General features: G+C 39.9%; 1 protein-coding gene and 1 pseudogene across 3 annotated transcripts in view; one reads left to right on the forward strand and one right to left on the reverse strand.

The window, feature by feature from the left end:
• The window catches only part of ATRN (attractin), a 143,445-nt gene that overhangs the window by 93,550 nt on the left and 27,449 nt on the right, over positions 1-22,446 (forward strand). For both annotated transcript variants that reach the window (XM_081034073.1, XM_081034074.1), the window contains exons 23-25: positions 20-98; positions 1,814-1,971; positions 17,481-17,542. In XM_081034073.1, the coding sequence (XP_080890199.1) occupies positions 20-98; positions 1,814-1,971; positions 17,481-17,542 (299 nt within the window). The remainder of the gene's footprint in view (positions 1-19; positions 99-1,813; positions 1,972-17,480; positions 17,543-22,446) is intronic.
• On the reverse strand, positions 4,165-4,739 carry LOC308491126 (small ribosomal subunit protein eS7-like; annotated as a pseudogene). Its single transcript has one exon. The product of its transcript is annotated as a small ribosomal subunit protein eS7-like (transcript).

Raw genomic sequence — 22,446 nt, forward strand, 5'->3', positions numbered from 1 at the left:
TGTCTGTATTTCTCATCAGCAAAACAGGGATTTGGACATGTTCATCAATGCCTCCAAAAACTTCAACCTCAACATCACCTGGGCCGCCAGCTTCTCAGGTACAAACACACCTAGAGATGACCTTCCAAGTGGAGGTAATAGGTTGAGAAACTTGATGCAGGAGTTGAGAAAGGGGGCTCTGGCGACAGACAGATGGGTTTGAAACCCCCTTTTGCAACTTAGTAGCTGGGAGACCCTGAGCAAATGTCTAAACCCCTCTCTACACCTTAGCATTATTCCTCATTAAGAGAGGATAACCGTACTTATCTCCTCCAGTTGTTGTGTAGATTCAATTAGGTCATACATGCCAGTGTCTGCCATGGTGTCAAGCTCAGTCCATGCTCAGTACCCCTGTCCTGCTGCCACTACTGATAGCACTGCGGCAGCGCTGTTGTGGCAGAAGGAGATGTTAGGAGGTGCTGGGAAATGTGCTTGGGAAGTAAATCAAGCTCTAGGAGCACAGCCTTGCTCTTTTTTATCTTACTATGATTCACTAAAGATGAACTGGGCAGAAACATCTACTAAAAAAGGAAAGGGTGGGCCTAATGTAGTGGTTAAGAACATAGCTTGACAGACTTGGATTTGAATTCTGCCTGTTACTGCACTGTGCTACTGGGCAAATTATGTAAGCTTTCTGAGCCAGTTTCCTCATGTATCAAAACACCTAGCCGTGTAGAGCTGTATGAGAATTAGATGAGATAATAAATGAAGTACTCAATGTGGTGCTGGAAGCATAGTAAATTCTCACTAAATAATAACTGTTTCATCATTATTATTGCTATATGTTACTGTTTTGGTCAAAACACAACCAGTTAGACTGAAGCAAAATAAAATCGTTACCTTTGCGCGTCACTTTTTATGTTTATCATGTCTTGCAAAATTGTATAGAATTCAGAAAAGGTTCAGAAACTTGGCAGTGAGGAGAGACTTTTAAGAAAAGTCTGAATTATTGGAGCATTTGTCTTGAGAAGGGCAACAACTCTGAGTATATGAATAATTTGTAATGCCTGTCTCAGTGAGGACCTGCCAGTCTGATTCGAGTCACAGGATTTAACTCAGACATGGGAAAAGTCTATTTCATGAATCTTTATAGACACTAGAATTCCTGGCTGAGGAAGAACATGGAAAGTTGAAGGACTGTTTAGAAATAGGATGAGTGTATAGCTGATAGGAGGACTTAAATACAGTTGTAGCTGGTAGCAGAAGGGACTGAGCGACACCTACAGCTTCTTGCTCCCCATTACTGTTGAGACTTGAGGTCACTGCTAGTCAGGAAGTGAAGGGTAAATCAGTGTCCCCCTGGCGGGGATCTGGAGCCCTGCCGAGTAGGTGTAAGGGGGAAATGTGGAGCAACTGAAGTGTTGTGGGCAGAATGAATGCCACTGCTCGTTAATAGGATTCTAGTGGTATCTGTATTTTCATGGCCACGTGCAGCCTGTTTCAGTGGAGGGGAGTTGCAGGGGTGCCTGGTAAAACCATTCTAGTTAAGGGCACAGGTTTGTGTATCAACCTTCCCAGCTTCAAATCCCAGCTCCACTTCTTGCTGACTGGTGTGACCTAAACCAAGTTACTTAGTTTCTGTGAACCTGTTTCTTGGTCTGTTAATGAGGATAATAATAGAGTTGTTAGGATTAAATGAGACTGAGCTCTTAAAGGCGTTCCTGGGACATAATAAGTGTTTAGTAAGTTATAACTATTTTCCTTATTATTAATGAGGGTAGATTCTGCCCCCCACCCCAATGGCTCTTCTGTTTCATTCTTTTCTTCCCAACAGCTGGAACCCAGGCTGGAGAAGAGATGCCTGTTGTTTCAAAAACCAACATTAAGGAGTACAAAGATACCTTCTCTAATGAGAAGTTTGATTTTCGCAACCACCCAAATATCACTTTCTTTGTTTATGTCAGTAATTTCACTTGGCCCATCAAAATTCAGGTAAGATATGCTTTTTGGTGCCCCCTGCAGACATGGTGAAATCTCTTTAGTAGAGATTAAATTCAGTACTTTGGAATGTGTGGTAAATGAGATGGACAGTATTGCGTTGCCTCTGTAATATCTGTGGGAAAGGAATGCCGAGCACAGGAATACCGTAAAAAAGATGGTAGCACGCGGATGGTGTAAATCACTTATGAAGGAAAATTATCAGCGCTTTTGAAAACAAGGTGGCATATAACAGATTTGGTAATTACAACTGCACCTTCTTCATTGAACACTTGCCATATAGACGCCTGTAGAGCTACACAAAGAGCTTCACTTCTGGATAGAATAGGGTGGGTATAAAAGAAACAAACACATGTATAACCAGTGAGAGCCAGAGTGTGGAGAGTGCCACATGTAAAGATCCCCAAAATGCTAGCAGAGTTTGAAGGAGAATAGGACAGGGTGTAGTGGGAGGCAATGTAAGGTTCCATTAAAGGGCCTTAGGCCTTGTAGTCACACAAACATGAGTTTCAGTCATCTCATGCTCCTGTACAGTTCATGTAGCCTCCTTACATCTCAGATTTTTTGTACATGTTATCTAAAGGGTAGGTCTAAGGGTTCATGTGACCTGCTGCAGCCACTGTTGTTATCCATATGCTCATTTTCTCTGTTCCCAGGGGACCAGTGGACTCTCTCTTATCCTAGACCCACGGCCCCATTTGTGCTTTTTATAATCATCCACCACTGTGTCCTTAAGGCCTTGCCTTGATACTTTCTGCTTTTACCCTCTTTTGGGTAAATGTAGAATTTAGGAATAGGTGGACTTTCAGGGACTGGTTCACAATTGGCCATGGAAGCATGGTCATGCGCTGGGGCTGAGGCTGTTTGCCGGCTTTCAGAAGTGTGATCAACTGAAGCAAGTCATCACTGATAAATTAGGATGGGTTTGCAATCTAGTTCTGGTGGTTTTGTGTTTGTGCCATTGGACTGTGACTAAAGAACAGTCCTCTTTTCTGGAATGTGGAGGACAGGCTGTGTGTTATATTTTTTCTTACCACCCTCTTTCTTTTTTCTGTCTAGCTGGTGTACAAATTTGTTCATCCTCTAATCTGCTTCTCCCTTTGCTCTTACATACACTGCTTCCCTCTTCAGCCAGCCTTCTTGTAAGCATTGACCACACTCCCTATTTCTGTTTCCTCTTTTCTGTTCACAAATCAGCACACAACAGTCTGCCTCCTTCTCTCACCACATCCTGAAATTGCCCTGTCCTAGTGCATTCCATTGACTGAATTCTCCAGTCCTCTCTCCTTCTCATAGAATGATTTCAGTCACTTGCTTGCCTTCCTTGTCCTTTCTTTCCCTGATTCTCTGGCCAGTCTTTTTAGGGAATCTTCTTCCTTAACCATTGGGGTTGTCTGGGATTCAGGCGTTGGTTTTCTTGTGTCTTCATACCACAGTTTTCCTGGCTAATTCCATCCCACTTGTAGGACTTATGGTAGTAGTACTTCTGTACTGGTGATTCTCAGTGCTCTGTCTCCAGCCCAGCTTATACTTGAGCTCCAGACCGATACTCTTGGTAGCAACCTAGATATCTCTACCTGGACATTCACAAGCTCCCTGCACTGAGCATATCATCAGTCTGTGTGGCCTTACCCCAAACCCTGTGCTTCTTTTCTCAGTGAATGGTACCACCGTTGGTCCTGTTGCACAAGCCAGGACCCTGGAAGTCATTTGCATTCCTGGGATAAACCTGACTTGGGAGTGATGTATTCTTTTCTCATTTTATGTATTGCTAGATTTAGTTTGCTAACTAGAACGTTGTATCTATTTCATGAGTGAGAGAACATGCGATAATTTTCCTTTCCTGTCCTTGTTACGTTTTTTATATCAAGGTTAAACTAACCTTTAATAATCATATAAATTGAGTTTTATTTCTTTCCCATTTCTGGAAGAGATTATACGAAATTAGAATTACGTGAACCTTGAATACTTGATAGAGCTCTTGTAAAGTCATTTTATTCTGGTGTTTTATTTGTGGAGTTTTTTGTTTGTTTGTTTTTAACTGCTGATTCAACTTTTAAAATAGTTATAGGATATTTTGGATTTTCTCTTCCTGTTTGAGTCACTTAAGATAATTTTTTCTAGATAACTAATTCCATGTGTTTTCTTTTTTTTGTTGTGAATGATATTTTATTTAGTCATTTTTGTTTACAAATGAAACTGTTGGAATTCAGAATTAACATCCTTGCCTGCTTCTTATAGACACCAGAAAAAGTTTCAACTTTGTTTTTCACATTGTCCTGTTGTGCTTTGTCCAAATGAACCTTTATGAGCTGGCTGTCATCCAGTTTCACAAGAATTCTCTTACAATTTCACTTGGGAAAACTAGGTCCTCCAGGATCACATCCTGTCCGACTGTCAGTGTGGCTCTTGGGACACCTTTGCTTACTTTTTGCACGGCTTTTTCATGTTGGCTTAGGCAGAAGTCTCCTCTGGGCAATAAAGACCACGTGCTTCCCACTGAAATTTTTTTCCAATTCATATACTAGCTGGACTTGGATTTTCTGGAAAGATTTCAATTGAGGAACAGGAGCACAGATTATAATAGCTTTCTGACCACCACCAACTTCAGTTTCCTTGGCTGCTGTTATATTCAGCTCCCTTAGCTGGGTATTGAGGTCTGAGTTCATCTCCAGCTCAAGAAGAGCCTGGGAGATGCAGGACTTGAACTCGTCCAGCTTCTCACCATTGGGCTTCCCGATCTTCATGCTTGAACTGCACATGCATGGCCTTCTACTTGGTGAGTGCTGGCCTGGGAAGAGCTGTTTCAAATGTTTTCAAATGTATCGACACAAAGTTATTCACACTGTCCTCTAATCTTTGCAGCATCTGTGCTTCAGTGTACTGAATCGTACACTTAAAAATAGTTAAAATGGTAAATTTTATCTTATATATATTTTATTCCAGCCAAAAAAAGTTTTAAAAGTTGCAGCAAGATTTTTTTTTGTAGATATAGATAGGCTTATTCTAAATTTGTATGAAAAGGCAAAGATTCTAGAATAGCTATAACAGTTTTGAAAAAGAGGAATAAATGAGAGGAATCACTGTATGCAGTGTTAAGTCTTATTATTCCACTGCAGTAACCAAGAGATTGTGGTTGTTGATGGAGGGATATACACAACAAATCAATAGAATAGAATAAAGAAGACTGAAAATAAGGTTGGTGCAAAAGTAATTGCGGTTTGAAAGGTTAAAAACAATTGCAAAAACTGCAATTACTTTTGCACCAGCCTAATAGAACCATAAATATGTCCAACTCATTTTTGACCATGGTATAAAGGCTATTCAATGGAGGAAGCATAGCCTTTTCAATAAATGGTGCTGGAACAGTTGGATAACCATAAGCAAATAAATGAACTTCGAACTAAACCTCATATCTTATAGAAAAATTGACTCAATATGGATCACAGATTTAAATGTAAAACATAAAGCTATAAAACATTTGGAGAAAACGTGCATCCCAAGGTTAGGCAAAAGGTTTTTAGACTTGACAACAAAAATATGACCCATAAGAGGAAAAATTGGTCTGCATCGAAACAAAAAGCTCTTGCTCTGTGAAAAACCTTGGTAGGAGAATGAATATACAAGGTACAATACTGGGAGAAAATATTTACAAACCATAGTTCCTACAGAGCCCTTGTGTCTGGAACATAAGAATAATTCTCAAAATTCAACGTTAAAAAACAATTTATTTAGAAAATGGACAAAAGACAAGAAAAGAGGATATACATATGTCAAATAACCACATGAAAAGATATTCAGCATCAAAAGCTATTAAATGCAAATTGAAACCACAGTGAAATATCACTACACACCTAACAAAACAGCTAAAATTGAAAATAATAATAACACCACATGCTAGAGAGAATGCAGAGAAATTGGATCATGTGTACTTTGCTGCTGGGAAAGTAAGATGGTACAACCACTCTGGAAAGTAGTTTGACATTTTCTTATACAACTAAACTTGTACTTACTATACAACCCAGCAATTGCATTCCTGGGCATTTATCCCAGAGAAATGAAAATCGATGTTCACACAAACACCTGCACACCAATGTTTATAGCATCTGTACAGCAATATTTAGCAGCTTTGTTCATAAGAGCCCCAAACTGGAAACAACCCAAGTATTCTTCAGCCGGTAAATGGTTAAATAGACTGTACTATATACATATGGAATAATACTCAGCAATAAAAAGAAACTTGCTGAGTGGGGGAAAAAATTTTTTTTCAGAAATTTGCATTCTGCATGATTACATTTCTATAACATTTGAAAATAAAAAGTTTGGACCAAAAATAGGTACAGATATAATTTCCTGAAGCCTCAACTTTCTCTTACTTCTTCTGACTGACCTCTGTATCCTAGTTTAAAAGAGGTCATCTGATTAAGCCAGGCCCACCCACACTCAAGGAGGGTATTATACAGGGTGTACATACCAACATAGAGGGAATCTTGGGGGCCAACCAGGGATTTAGGTTATTTGACCACAAAGAAGTTGAGCTCTAGGCTCCAGTGAGTACAAATTCGTTTGGTAAAATCTCTTTACACTATCAAATAATAGATCACATACATTTGTAAAATACTTGATTTGGGCTCAGTAAATATTTATGGACTTGTTTTAAATTGAGATTGTTTTCATACTGACATACCTCGTGATATTGTGAATCCAGTCGAACTTCAGGCTTTTTTGCTCACAGCTGAAAAATGATTAATATTTTTAAAATTCTTAGTGAAAATCTTGACTTACGCTGCTGACGGTGTTCCCATTTGGAAAGGGCTGCGTGCACATAAACAGGCTTTTGTGCTGGAGATAGCCGCGCTGTTGCCAATGCGGAGTTCTAGTTTTTTTCCTCCCGATGCCCTGTTGCTCCACCCTCTGAAAGTCACTGAAATGGTTTTAGAGCATTTCCGTCTAAGGGGATCTGTTCCCCACACTCACTTTTAAAAAGTACCAGTTTTAAGTTTAAGAATCAGAGATGTGGAAGTTCTGCCTGATTCTTTTGGTGCTCTTTACCTGGGCTGGATCACTGACTTGCATAAGATCCCCTTCTGAAAGCTGCATTCAGGAGCACTTTGGAAAATAAACGATGGCGTGCTCGCCATTTAGTTTGCCAAGCTTTCCTTGAAAAAGCAGGTAAGTTCTATTGAAAATGTATCGTTTTGCTCTTTGGTACGACTAACTGCAGTAATTGCAAACAGTGTGTCTAGACCTGTAGCCTCGTGTGTTGTTGTCTTCAAAGACGGTGGTTCTCTCTGCACTTGGGACCATATCTGGACATGCACTGTGGAGGGCTGAGCTTGCGTCTTCCTAGGCAGATGCAGTCTTATCCTCAACAAAGGGAGCTATATGTTTCTGTGTTGCTCGATTTTCCTCAGAGTCTTAGCGTTTCTAGATGTAGTTAGCTCTTAAACACACGCATGGCCACTTCCGGACTGTACAAATTTAGTAAAAATGTGGAGACTTATTTGAGGAAGAGAATAGGGAAATGTCTAAATGGTGCAGTGTAGGCCATTCAGTTAAATTTCAGTATGGCTTTCAGTGCAAGCAAAATAATTTCTGTCTTTCTCATTTTTTAAAGCAAAATAACTGAGGAAATCTAATTCTCTACTCAGAAATTCATGTAAACATTGGTGCTTTAAAAATGGTAATGCTACACTCAAGTTCCTTCACTCTGAACCGATCCCAGGATTCTTTTCCATAATTAGGAACAGATCAAAACCTATAACTGCTAACTGAGGGAATTTGAAACTAACTATAAAAATCTTGGTAGATGCAGTTAAAAAAAAAAAACACACACACCCAGACTGAAAAGGCCTGTGTGTAGTAGGGTGGTGGATGTGTTGGGGCCAGTTGTGCCTGTTTTCTGGTCGGTTGCTCCTGTGGGTGAGCACCCCTCTCTTAGCCTCTGCTTTCTGAAAGCCATCTAGGTGTTCTCCCCAGTAAGCAGGGACTCAGCTGGCTTGGACAGGCCCATAGTTTGTGAGGGTCGGTATTCAAGATAGAGAATGGACAGGCAGACATTGTGTGACGTGGGGAGGTGGGTATTGAAGCTGGGATTCTGGCTTGTTACTGACTCTGCAACAGAGGTTGTTATTGTAATGTGGAACTAATATTAAAGCCTTCTCCATGCTGCGTGTTTCATCTGCTGCTTTATGTAAGAGGCTAGTGTTCACAAGTGAAGGCAACACAGAATTTGTATTGAGAACCGGGCATTCATTTAGAGTTTAGAGTTATGTTTATGGGTGCTAACAGGATTGCTATACTGAGCAAAGGATGTATGAAACTTTTGTTGACTTGTATAACACTTTTTTTAGTAAAAGCTTTATTGAGATATAATTCACATACCATACATACAATTCACCCATTTAAAGTGCACAATTTAGTGGGTTTTAATATATTCACAGAGTTGTGTAACCATAACCACAATCAATTTTAGAATATTTTCATCACCCCAAAAAAGAAATCCTGTACCCATTAGCAGTCATTTCCCATTCCTTCTTCTCCCTAGCCCCTGGCAACTACTAGTCTACTTTCTGTCTTCTCTGGATTGTATATTCTGGACATTTCATATAAATTGAATCACATGATATGTGGTCCATTGTGACTGGCTTCTTCATTTAGTACAATATTTTCAAAGTTCATCCATATTTATGTGTCAGTACTTCATTCCTTTTTAAGATTGAATAATGTTCCATTATATGGGAATACCACATTGTTTATCCATTCATCTGTTGACGGATACTTGGGTTGTTTGTACCCTTTGACTGTAATGAATAATGTCAGTAATACTTCTAATGTTTGCAGTAATTGTAGATGTAAATACAGACATCCTGGTGTTACGTATCTGTACCTTAGGAGCTTTAAGAATTATAAAGCCTTGAAATACGTTTAGAATTAAACTACTTTGAAGTATAAGTCTTTCTTTGTTTGAAATAGCACTTAAGGTTCTTGTACTGCCTCATGGTTTTCATCATGATCATTTATTATTCCTTCTTGAAAGTCTCCTCTCTTCTGCTTTTACCTGTGGCTTTGGCTGTTTTCTTCTCAGCTCTTCAATGACATTGTTCCCTTAGGTTTCCAGTGACATTGGACCCTTTTTTCCTGGACAGTCTTATCCACACCCTCTGTGAATAGCACTTGTGCTGGAATGCATAAATCTCCATCTCTAGCAGACCTCTTCGTGTGATCTCCACGGACCCACTAGGCTGCTTGTAAATCCATTCAGTCAGCAGACTTTCTGGCCCAGAGCAGCAGCCATGAACAGACAGTAGGAGCTGTGTCAGATGCTGGGTGATTGGGGTGTGCCTGGGCTCCTGGAAGCACCGAGAAGAGAGGGGCATGTCACCTGAGTCCGAGTGAGGCAGGCAACATCAGAGCTGAATCCTAGGGAACAGGAAGTACGGGCATCAGTCACTCTCAGTAACTACCAGGACTTAGCAGAGCTGAAGTGCCAGGCCCGTGGGCAGGATGCTGAACAGCTAGGCAGAGGCTGTCGTGAAGAGATGAGGTTTCAGCCCAGAGGTTCGAACCGTAGCCTAAAACCACTGGGAGTCACTGAAATGCTGTGAGCCAAAAAGTGGCCAAAGATCAGTGTTGTTGAAGACCCTTCTGGTAGCAGTTGAGAGAATGGATTGGAAGGAGCCAGATAGTAATAGAATTCTTGTTTAGAAACCCAGGCGAGGGGTCCAAATGGTGGACCCTTAGGCATATCCCATAGTTACTCCCCTTCCTCATCTGCGCCTCCACAGCCATAGACCTGTCTGGTTTTTCATTATGCAAAGGTTTCCTTAAAGGCCCGGGCTGTGTTTTGTATTTCTGTGTCCCCAGTGTCATGTAGCGCAGTGTTAGTCACTTGTAGACGCTGCATAAATACCCGTATGTGCTAGATCGATGCGTAGTTGTAGGTATAAGAGCTTTGGGTTGGTATCAGAACTTTGTTCTTTTTTATAACTTTTATGAATTTACTGACAGCTTTTTCTGATATTGTCAGAATGACAATATCACTGACCAGTGCTAAGTAGCCAGCTGGGGTTGGAGACCAAGAATTTGTCGTCCTTGTCTGTACAGTGTGCTGTTACAGGATTGAGTTGTTCTAGGTTGGAATTTTATCAGAAGAGTTGAGAGGTAGAAGAAAAGAAAGGGAGGAGGACACAAACATCCCTAATTTCACAGGGTAGTTAGGAGATACTCTCTATATTGAAATAATTAAGAAAGAAATGATAGAAAGTCAGGGATTTGCTTCAAAATAATATGATTGTGGGGAAAGTGGATGGAGTATGTATGAAACAAGATTGGCCATGAGCTGGTGATTATTAAAGCTGGGTTATGAACACATTGGGTTTGTGATACTATCCTCCCTACTTTTTAAAAGTTTTAAAATTTTCTGTAATAAAAAAATGAAAAAAAGGTAATGCAGGTGACAGAACAAGAAATCAAAGTCTTCCTAAAGGTAGCTGCAGGAATGTGCCTCAGCTGGGCCTGCAGCCTAGGCCAGCTGGGACATGGCACATCTGGGCCCGCTGAGATAAATCTTGGAACTGGCCTCCTGTTCTCCTTTTCAGGAAGCACACAGCATTGTACTAGGGTTTTACCAGTTGTTGACCACTGTTGGGCAGTCTCTAAAACAATCAAGGATCAGGGGCAAAACACCTCATCCTGATAAGAATGGCAAAGGCAGCTACCATGGAGCTGCTAAGCTCACCCCCACGCAGGGGTGTGTCAGAGGCCTGCGGACTTCTCCCCATCGGCTGTGAGACCTGGGAAGCTACTGTCCAGTGAGCCATGGCTGCATTGTCACCTGCTCCTGCGACTGTCGTGGGAGACAGGCACATCCTCTCCCTGTAACCAAGGCTATTCTCTTCATTTCCTCACTGTTGGCATCTTTCTGTCACCATCACCCTCAGGATAACGACACAGAAACTACCACAGGCACTGAACAGAGATAGAAGTATACTGGAAGAGGGGAGAGCGGGTGACACTTTCCATTGTAGTGGGAAGCCAGTGAGTGATGCCGAAAATGGCTAAATCGAGAAATCAGAAATTTTTTTAAAAACTAGTGCTAAAAACAAAACAAAACAAAAAAACCCCACAAAGGTAACCCCCAGAAGAACTGAAAAGAATCCTAATTAAAGGGGGTGGAGGTGGGGCCTCTGGAGAGAAGCCTTAGGAGAGGAGGGGAGAACCATTGCTTTGCATGATTAGTCCTTTGGTACTTGTTGATATTCAGCCAAGTGTATGTAGCTCTTAATGTTTTTTTAAATTATTAATGAACATGATAAAACGGAGTAGGAATTCTGGACAGCAGTGAAAAGGAATGGCTGGAAGGAAATTCGGGGAAGAAAGCACAGAGCAGTATTGAGGGGGGAGGTTGGGAGTGGACAGATGGTGAGTGTTAGCTTGCATGTGAGGAATGAGCGGCTTGGTGGCATTCACCGGCCTTGCGGCTCTGACCAGAGCTTGGGTGTATAGTTCTGTGCCAGCACAAACCAGCACGAGGTGGGTGGTGGGTGAGGCCAGGTGATGGGCACCAGGATCCAGTTCGGGACTTGTGGTCTCCGCACAGAGTTCATGTAGAACTTTGAGGTTTTTTGTTTGTTTTGTTTTGTTTTAAAGGGAGTTATTTTATGTCACAGCAGAACTCAGCCAGTGATCACAGAATCTTCTGTCCTTGGCCTAAATTCTTATGGGAGGAATCACTCCTCTTCTGGCTTCCAGCCTTGCAGTGTCCAGAACTACATGGCAAGATTGGCATGGTAAAGCCAGGAGCCCAGATGGCAGCCGTGGGCCACATAGGCCTTTTCTGGTCCTGATGTGAGATCGTGAGCGTGTGCAGAGCCTGGCTTCTCTGGGAAAGTCGAGGAGCAAAGGGGCCGGAGTCTCGATGGGCTTCCCACCTGGGTGGAGCTGCTGACCTCAGGGGGCCATGGGAGCAGCCCACAGAGGTTCTGCCAGGCACACACAGATCGTGGGTTTTCTCAGAGCCTGATGGGTGCTGCCTCGGAGCCAGAAAGCTTCACCTCACAGGGTGGCCAACTCTCCTTTCCCATTCTCACTCTGTCTCACATGCTCATAACAGTGAAGATCGGTCTTGGTGGAGAAGAGAAACGCAAAGTGAAGGTCCTTCCTTCTCTCTTTCCAAACCTATATTATTAAACAGTGATCTTGCCCTACTCGTTCAGTATTCGTTCATCCATTCATTCACTTAACTTTTTGAGTACCTACTTTGTGGATTGCACATAGTAGCTGCACAATTCAAATGTTAAAAAAAGAATTTGTTCTATGGTAGTTTAATATAAGAAATGTCTTATTTTTTCTTATTTTTAGAGTACACTTGGGCTCAGGCTCTACCCACCAACCATAGTTAATGAGAAATTCATTTTCAGCCTGTTTTCACAGAGCTCCATCCCCTTCTCTCAGGGACATGCAGAAACCTCCCGGCTTAACTAAGACCAGAGATCTGGCAAGGGCCTCCCATCCCATCTGCATTCACTGACTGCTGCTCCCGGTTCCCTGGCCCATGGCCGTCGGGTTTGTTTGAAGGCAGCTGTACTCACTCCCATGTGTGACAGACTTGGGTGCAGAATAATCACTGAGGCTCCAGAGCGCCCCCCCCCCACGGGCCTTCCATGCAGTCACCCCGTATTCCTCAACACTTTTTTCTTTTTTCTTTTTTTTAAATTAAAGTTTATTGGGGTGACAGTTGTTAGTAAAGTAACGTAGATTTCAGGTGTACAATTCTGTATTACATCATCTATAAATCCCATTGTGTGTTCACCACCCAGGGTCAGTTCTTCTTCCATCACCATATATTTGAATCAGCACTTTCAAAACTAAAGCATCCTCTCCATTTCTTCCATCCAAGTCTCAAGGTTTGAGCCAGGCCTCTCTCTTTGTTTCAAAGCACTATCCTCTCTTTCTCTACCTTCACTCTTCCTCTGACTCCCATCCTGGGGAAGATCCAGGTTAATTTCTTTGGAGGCCAAACCTTCCAAGTAAAAATGACAGTTTTTCTCAGTGCAGTTCCTGAAATGCTAAAGAAATTTTTCAGGGGAAGGAGTGAGGGAGATTTTTAAAAATAATTCCTTATTTCAGAGTTTCCTAAATCGTGACCTCTAGACACCAGCATCAGAATCACCTGAGAAGCTTAACACTACAGGAGTAGGAATAGGGCCCAGGATTCCAACTTTTTTGAAGTCACTCCAGAGCTTGAGACCCATGGTCTAGTTCTTGGAATACAAAGGTGTATCTGCTCTTGTGTGGGAGGGAGGTAAGGAGTTACCTTTTCATTCTTTCTCCTACAGCAACAATTAAAAAGTCAGATATTGATATCCTTGTAGACAGAATACAGGAACCTATACACAGCCACAGTATACGGTAGAATATGATTATCCCGTGGTATGAAAGGAAGTGGATCGAGTGTTGAGAGAGTGTAGAGAAGAGAAAGCTAATTCCCAGTGGACGGAGGGGCGGCTAAATGAGGAAGGGAGAATTTGTGCTGGCCACGAAGGGCAGAGAGGACACTGCTGACAGGAAGATCAAGTAGAGTAGTACAGCCACCTGAAAATACAAAACGAGGAAGGTCAGGTCCACAATATCCTATCCCAAATCCTGGGGCTAGCTGGGCTTCTGAGTTTTGTTTTTTAGAGTCTAACAAACCCAGAGCCCCTCCCTCCCACCCACTCCCACTCCCAGGCAAATACACCTTCATCAAACATACTGCTTGCGGAAAGTTGAGTGGGCAGCAGGTTGTGGAAATGTAAGGGGACATACATTCTAGATTTCCTGGAGTGTGAAGAGTGATACCTACTGTTTGGAAAGGGAGAAGGATGACATTGGGAGTTTTATTTATAAATTGTAATGAGATTTTCTTCTTTGTATTAGTAGATTTTATTATAGAAACCCTTATTTAGTATAAGCAAAGTCCAAAAACATATTTCAATTGGTTCATAATAAATCATGAAAGAGTGGGTCTGATTGGGATATTATCTTGAAAAATGAAACTCAAAAGTATGAAAAATGTTTATTTTAATTTTACAGTTAATAAAATTTCAATTACGGTTGCAACTGCGAGCCAATTCTTAGAAGAAAGAAAAATCAATCAGGTCTTACTGAGCTACAGGGGGAAGTGAAGTCATTATTTTTCCAACCATCATATTCATTTATCCAGCAAATATTTATTAAGCACCTCTTACATGCCAATCACCACTTTAAGCACTAGAAACAGTCAGCCCCTGTCCTCACGGATCTTATTTTCTAGTGGAAGAAAAAGGCCATAAATAAATGTACATATGAAGGCTGAAGAAAAATCGAGTAAGATAATAAGATAGAGGTCTTGCTTCAGTTGTACAGTGGTGCTTGGAAATCAGAGCATACATGGCGTCCTTCACTTCAGATTTGACTTTGCAGCATGATTTAAAAACAGTAGTCAGGGGAACTTCCACATTGCCCTCCGTAGCCGCTGTACCAGTCTGCAATTCCACCAACAGTGTATGAGGGTTCCTTTTTCTTCACAGTTATTATTTGTCTTGATGATAGCAAGGAGAACTGACTCTGGGTGGGGAACACACAACGTGATATATAGATGATGTATTACAGAATTGTATACTTGAAACCTATGTAACTTTACTAACCATGGTCATCCCAATAAACTTTAATTAAAAAAAGTCAGGGGCCTCATCAGTTTTCCCAAGATCCTCTCTTAATCCTATTAAGAGTATCTTGAAGGATTATGTCTTTATCCTTCATTCCTCTTCAGTTTATAATCCTGCCAAGTGTTCATTTGTCAGGGGTTTTGTGTGTTCAGTTCTCCAACAGCTCCTTCACTAGAATCAACGTCTTTTCCAAAATTGATTTTACAGTTGGGTTACTTTGTCTGACAGTCTGTGAGTAGGGATTGCCCAGTGTATGCTTGTTGTCCCAGTGTAATTTTTATTAGCACTCCCCTTGGCTCTCAGCAATTCTTAGTTTGGACAATAAGTTGAGCACCCTATCAATTAAACAATAATCAACAAAGACTGACACGTGGATAGGGTATTAAACAGGGTTAAACGTTTCGAAGTGGTCAGTCCATTCATAAACATTTTTATGTTTTGACTTTTACTTCCTAGGAAACCTTGTAACTATAGAGACTTAGATGATACACATGTAACAAAAGAGGACCCCGTTTAGAATAATGTGAGACTTGGGCACGGCCACACTGGCAGCCAGTTTATATAGGTTTGTTACGATTTTAAATTGGACATGAATGTGGTGCGGCCCTGTTTTACCAAGGAAAAAACATGCTGATAGTCGGGATCCCAACGCTGGGGAGTATTGCATGGCACAGGGCATGTAGACACCTGGTAGGTCTTCAGAAGGGCCATTGGCATCCAAACTTTCTGGCACCCACAATGAGTAAAAATGTCTCACAGATTTCTTTAAGTCTAAACACTGAGGACATACTAATGTTTTAAAAGATTAAATTCTGTAAACAATTGAATTGACTAGAATCTGTTTCCTTCTCCTTCTTTATGTGTTGTAACATGGAATCTTCATTCCTCAAGATTAAATCACTTTGTTTATATAATTGTCCTTCTGTCTAATTAAAAAGGCTTTTATGGGAGGACTGTAGCCATATTCTCAAGGAGCCTCCTTATTTGGGACTGGTGACTGTAATCAGTGAAGGAAAAGCAAAGAATGTTGGTTGTCTTATCTATGATACGAAATCTGTTATCTTTGTATTTCTGATTATAAATGATGGCTAACGGAAGGACACAAAATCTTCTGATTCTGTGCCCCATAATATTCTGTGGCCTGAATAGATAGTATTGGTACTTTATGGAATGTCAGAAAGAAAATAAGACCATCAAAAAGCAGACAGTGGAAATCTCTCTGCCTCTGAGTCTGGCTGGAAAGAGCGCACAGCATGGAATTGTTACTGTGCGGAGTGTGAGCAAAGCACTTTCCTTGCATTGCCATAGCGTGGGAGTAGCTGCCTAACTAACAGAGAGGGGTTTGGGTGGGATTAGGGAAAGAAATGCTAATCATTTACTTCTCTGATTCTTGTCATACTTATTGTCTGTACTGGAAGTTACCACTTTATTCAGTAATTGTTTCATCTGTAGTACCATTCTTTCCAAGGAGGGCTTGTGTTTCCTTTACAAAAAGCAGGGAATACATCATAACATCTTGGTAGGACTACAAACCCTGTTTCCCCGAAAATAAGACCTAGCCAGACAATCAACTCTAATGCGTCTTTTGGAGCAAAATTAATATAAGACCCGGTCTTACGGTAAAATAAGACCCGGTATTATATCATATCATCGTATATACCATACCCAGTTTTATAGTAAAATAACACCTGGTCTTATATTAATTTTTGCTCCAAAAGACACATTAGAGCTGATTGTCCGGCTAGGTCTTATTTTCGGGGAAACACTATACATGTATCATAGGTAATGATAAGGACACAATTGTCACACTTAGTAATAAATCCTGATGTGCACATTTTTTTCGTATTCTAATAGCTTTACTATCAAGATGCATCTTACAGTCCATGTTTTTAAAAGCATTTATCATAGTTTAATTGACTGTCAGTTTCATTTTCATTTTGGGGGGGCAGTGTTTTTCTGAATAGTGCACAACATAATGTCTCTTTTAGTCAGTGGCATCATAGATTTGATGAACTACACGAGAGCTTTTTTATATTCTTGGTATAAAGATTTTTACCTGTATGATGAAGTTATTTAAGTCCCAACTGATGTTATATTGAATATCAAGTGATGTTCAATGTAGTATAATTGAGATGCGGTTAAACAAAAGGACAGTGTCTTAAAGTGAGTTCCCACTGAGCCCACACATGTTGATGTAATGAAGGGCACAACAGGAGGCCGCCTACCACCAGGTAGGCCAAGAATCGGAATTTGAAGCTAACCAGGAGAGTGTTTTTGTCTGGAGGAAGGCAGAAGGAGGTAACAAGCAAACTATGTTCCTGTCATTCGGTTTTCACAGAGCAGTCTGAGAGGTCTTCCCGGTCAGACTGTAAGAACTTAGATACGATGTCCTGAGCAGAGGGGCACAGGCGGTGGTTGTTGAAGCCTCGGAATACAGGAAGTCCTCACTGAACATCATTGATGGATTCTGTGACTTTAAGCACAACAATGTATAACAAAACTAATTTTACCACAGGCTAATTGATATAAACAAGTTCAGTTCCCCGGGGCATCTCATCAGTGTTATATAAGGAAAGGCTGTTGAGTAGAACAACATTATTTGAGGACCTGCTATATTACTTTTTGGTTGGCAGTTAAGCAATAAAAGAAACTAAAGGGATGAGGCACTTTTTCTCAAGTGAAAAAAATTTCGTTAATCTCTTCTTTAAAATTTAAAGTATGTCTTTCCGTTTAACTCTTGAACCGAGAAGGCTGAGGTAATGGTGCTGCTATTTTGTAACCCACCTAATCACACTGCTTGTTTTTCTGTCACAGATTGCCTTCTCCCAGCACAGCAATTTTATGGATCTGGTACAGTTCTTCGTGACTTTCTTCAGGTAATTTCACTTATACAAACTATATCTGTTCTTTAATTCAGGCACTTAATTCCATTAATTATCAGCTCATAAAAGATAATGTGAATAACCGTGTGTTTGCACAACAGATCAAACTTATTATATTTACGTTCCTGAAAAGTTACATGTCAGTAACAATAGTGTGAATTCAGTCTAATCTGATAAAATGAAAACAATTTGCTTTGTGTGTTCTGGCTTTTTGAGGCAGCTTTTCATGTACCTATACTAAAATATAGATAATTTGGCCATTCATATGGTGAGAATTTGGGGTTGAAACAATAATTAATAATGATTACAGGCATGTGCTATGTGTATGCTTCCTCTTGATCAAGAGATGATTCAAGTGATTATCCAGAGTTTTAAAGCTAAAATGACTTGTTAGGCCCCTAGGATTCTTTTATTATTACAGGGTTGGTTTCTTTTTTTAGTTTAATTTTATTTTTTGAAAATACTATATACATGTAATTGGAAAAGACTGGTGCTATAGTGCTTATAAGAGAAAGCAGCATCCTGGCCCCCACCTTCTCACACCTCACTTCTCCCAAATTAAATTGTTTTAGCTGTGTTTTACTTCTCCATGCTTACACTCCTCCATGATTTTTTCATTCAGTTATCTTTTGATGTCCTACTATAGAAGATGAGGATTTATTATCTCACGTTAACTCCCTCACACAACAAACACATATAAAATTCCCTTCCTCCCACTCATTTAATATAGTTCTATCACAATGCTTGGCTAAATCAGTCCCCCATTTATGTTATTGTGACCATAAAACTATTCACAGCTGAACTGAACTATGATTATACTTCCCCATTTTTTGGATGGGGGAATCACTCTTTGCTTATCCTAAATGTAGTATTTGCCATGTTTGGGGTTTTTTCAATTGTTTGGTTTTCTATGTAGCTACCCCTGATTCATCCTGTACTCTTGACAGTGCTGAAAAATCTCTCAGATTGGTCAGACAAGCAGGTAGTCCCTTGGTTTTAGTTTCGCTTGGAGATGTCTGCCTTAGAATCCTCCAGCCTGCTGCTCCCAAGTACGCCAATTCTTGAGACCTGCTGCACAACTGTCGTCTTGGGAGTTTGCCTTCTCTTACACTGATATCTGTTGCCCAGATCTTAATGTATTTATCACCCTATTTATTCCCTGCTTTTATTGGAACACATTCTCCGGTAGGTTTCTGAGAAAAGGTACAGGGAAGGTAACTTTCTGTGAACTTCCCTGTCTGGAAAAGTCTTAATTTTACCCTCGCATCTGATTCAAAGATTGAAACAGAATTCTAAGTTGGAAATCATTTTCCATTAGAATTTGAGGCATTATGCTATTTCTTCTAGCTTCCAGTATAGTATTGAAACGGCTAATGCCATTATAGTTCCCTGTCCTTATATGGAATCCATTTTCTCTCTGAAAAATTATATTGAAGTATAACATAAAATTATAGAAACAGTTACAAATTATAAGTGTCTAGCTCAATGAATTATCACAAATTGAGCATACTCACGTAACTACTCTCCAGAACAAGAGATGTAATATTACCAGTACTTAGACGCTCCCCTGTATTTCCAACAACCCCCTTCCTCTTCCCCAAAGTTCACTGTTTACTACTTCTAAAACCCTTTATTGCACTTGCTCATATTAAAAATTTATATAAATTAAATCACAACGGAAAATTTAAAATAATTTGAACTGGATAATGAAGTATTAAGAGCTTATAGGATGCTGTTCAAGTTGTACTTGGAGGGTATAGCGTTAAACCTGTGATTCTCTCTTAGCTGCACAGTAGAAGTACTTGGGAACTTTGGATGCCTAAGCCACATCCCAGACCAGTTATATCAGAATCTCTAGGGATGGGACTCAAGCATTTGAAAGCTCCTCAGCTAATTCCAAGTGCAGCTAAGGTTGAGAATCACTGCTTTATAAAAGCATGTGTTGGAAAAGAAAAAAACACCTTTTTCAGTAAATCAGAAAAAGAACTGCTAATTAAACCTAAAGAAAGACGGAATATAAATAGAGCAAAATTAATGATATGGGGGAAGAAGTACGATAGAGAGAATTGAAAGAACCACAAGTTGGATTTTTGAAAAGAATCAGCATAATGTTGATAAACTCCTGGCAAGATTGACCAAGAGAAAAAGAGAAGAAATAAAAACGAGAGCATTACTCCAAATCCTGCAGACATTTTTTTCCTCCAGAAGAATACTTTCTGAATAAATTTATGGAAATAAATTTGAAGATGGAACAGATGGAATGGAACAAATAAATAAAAAGTATATACAACTTACCAAAACTGACACAGAAGAAATAGGACATCTGAATGGTCCTATACATATTTTTACTATAATACCTAATTTAAAATTTTCTCACAAAGATAACTCAAGGCCCAGGTAACTTCATTGGTAACTGATACCCTTTTAAGGAAGAAACAATATTAACCAAGTCTTCTACAAAACAGAGAAAGAGGGAATACTCCTCAATTCATTTTATGAATTTAGCACAACCTGACAAGAATATTATGAGAAATGAATGTAAGCTGGTCTCACTCATGAAGGAAGAAGCAAAAATCTACTAATAATATAAAAAGACTACTATATCTTGACCCAGTTGGGTGTATTCCAGGAATTGCAAGGTTCACTTAGCATCAGAAAATCAATCAGTGTAATCACATTAATTGTATAAAAGAGGGGAATAATAATGGGAGGAAGCACTTGATACGATTTAATATTATTTATTTAAAAATCTTAGGAAACTAGGAATAAAAAGAAACTTCTTTATTTTTGGGGGGAGTGGGGTATATCATTTTTTAAATAATTTTTTTATTTTTCAATTTCAGTTGACATACAGTTATATTAGTTTCAAGTATACAATAGAGTGATTAGACATCTGTATAACTTACAAAGTTATTTCTCTGATAAGCCTAGTACCCTCTGGCTCCATACATAGCTATTACAGTATTATTGACTATATTCCCTATGCTGTACTTTACATCCCCATGACTATTTTGCAAATCCCAGTTTGTATTTCTTAATCCCTTTACCTTTTTCACCCAGCCCCCAACTCCCCTCCCCTCTGGCAACCATCAGTTTGTTCTCTGTATCTATGAGTCCATTTCTGTTGTTTGTTCTTTGGTTTTAGATTCCAAAAATAAGTGAAATCATATGGTATTTGTCTTTGTCAGACTTATTTCACTTAGCATGACACCTGCTAGGTCCATCCATGTTGTCACAAATGGTAAGATTTCGTTCTGTTTTATGGCTGAGTAATATTCCATTATATATATGTGCCACATATTCTTCATCCATTCATCCACTGATACACACCCAGGCTGCCTCCATATCTTGGCTATTATACATAATGAAGCAATGAACATATGTATGCACATATCTCTTTGAAGTAGTGTTTTGGGTTTCTTTGTATAAATACCCAGAAGTAGAATTATTGAGTCCTTTTTTTTCGTCTCTTGTTGTAGCCTTTGTTTTAAAGTCTATCTTGTCTGGTATAAGCATTGCTGTCCCAGCTTTTTTTTTTTCCAGTTTCATGAAATACCTTTTTCCATCCCTTTAGTTTCAGTCTGTATGTGTCTTTCCATCTGAAGTGAGTCTCTTGTAGGCAGCATATGTAAAGGTCTTGTTTTCTTATCCATTCAGCCATCTGATGTCTTTTGATGGAAGCATTTAATCCATTTAAAGTAATTGTTGAGAGATACTCGTTATTGCCATTTTATTCATATTTGTGATTTTTTCTTCTTCTTAAAAAAGTCCCATTAACATTGCTTGTAATACTGGTTTGGTGATGATGAACTCTGTTAGCTTTTTCTTGTCTGGGAAGCTCTTTATCTGTCCTTCAGTTCTAAATGATAGCTTTGCTGGGTAGAGTAATCTTAGTTGTAGGTCCTTGCTTTTCATCACTTTGAATATTTCCTGTAAGTCCCTTCTGGCCTGCAAAGTTTCTGTTGAGAAATCAGCTGACAGTCTTATGGGAGCTCCCTTATAGGTAACTAACTGCTTTTCTCTTGCTGCTCTTGAGAGTCTCTGTATTTAACCTTTGGCATTTTAATTATGATGTGTCGTGGTGTGGGCCTCTTTGGATTCATCTTGTTTGGGACTCTCTGCACTTTCTGGGCTAGTATGTCTATTTCCTTTGCCAGGTTAGAGTAGTTTTCCATCGTTATTTCTTCAAATAGGTTTTCAATTCCTGATCTCTCTCTCTTCGCCTTCTGGTTCCCCTGTGATGTGAATGTTGTTATGCTTGATGTTGTCCCAGAGGCCCCTTAAACGATCCTCATTTTTTGGATTCTTTTTCCTTTTTGCCATTCTGATTGGGTGTTTTCTGCTACCATATCTTTCAAATCACTGATTTGATTCTCTGCTTCATCTAATCTACTGTTGCTTGCCTCTAATGTATTCTTTATTTCAGTAATTGTATTCTTCATTTCTGAAGGGTTCTCTTTTATGTTTTCTATCTCTATTTTTATGTTTCCTATCTTTTTGTTGAAGTTCTCACTGAGATCATTGAGCATTCTTACAACCAGTGTTTTGAATTCTGTATCTGGTAGATTGTCTTGATTTTGTTTAGTTCTTTTTTCTGGAGCTTTGTTCTGTTCTTTCATTTGAGACATGTTTGTTTCCCCATTTTGGCTGCCTCCCTGTGTTTGTTTCTGTGTATTAGGTAGGGATACTATGTCTCCCAGTTTCAGAGTGGTCTTATGTAGTAGGTATCCTGTGGGGCCCAGTGGTGCAGTCTCCCCTGTTCACCTGCACTGGGTGTTCCTGGTGTGTCCCTTGTGTGGGTTGTGTGTGTCCTCCTGTTGTAGTTAAGCCTTGGTTGCTGTTGGCACATCAGTGAGAAGGATTAACCCTCAGGCTGATTGGTTTTGAGGACTGGCTGT

Source organism: Rhinolophus hipposideros, assembly GCF_964194185.1.
Source record: "Rhinolophus hipposideros genome assembly, chromosome: 22".
Classification (NCBI taxonomy): Eukaryota; Metazoa; Chordata; class Mammalia; order Chiroptera; family Rhinolophidae; genus Rhinolophus; species Rhinolophus hipposideros.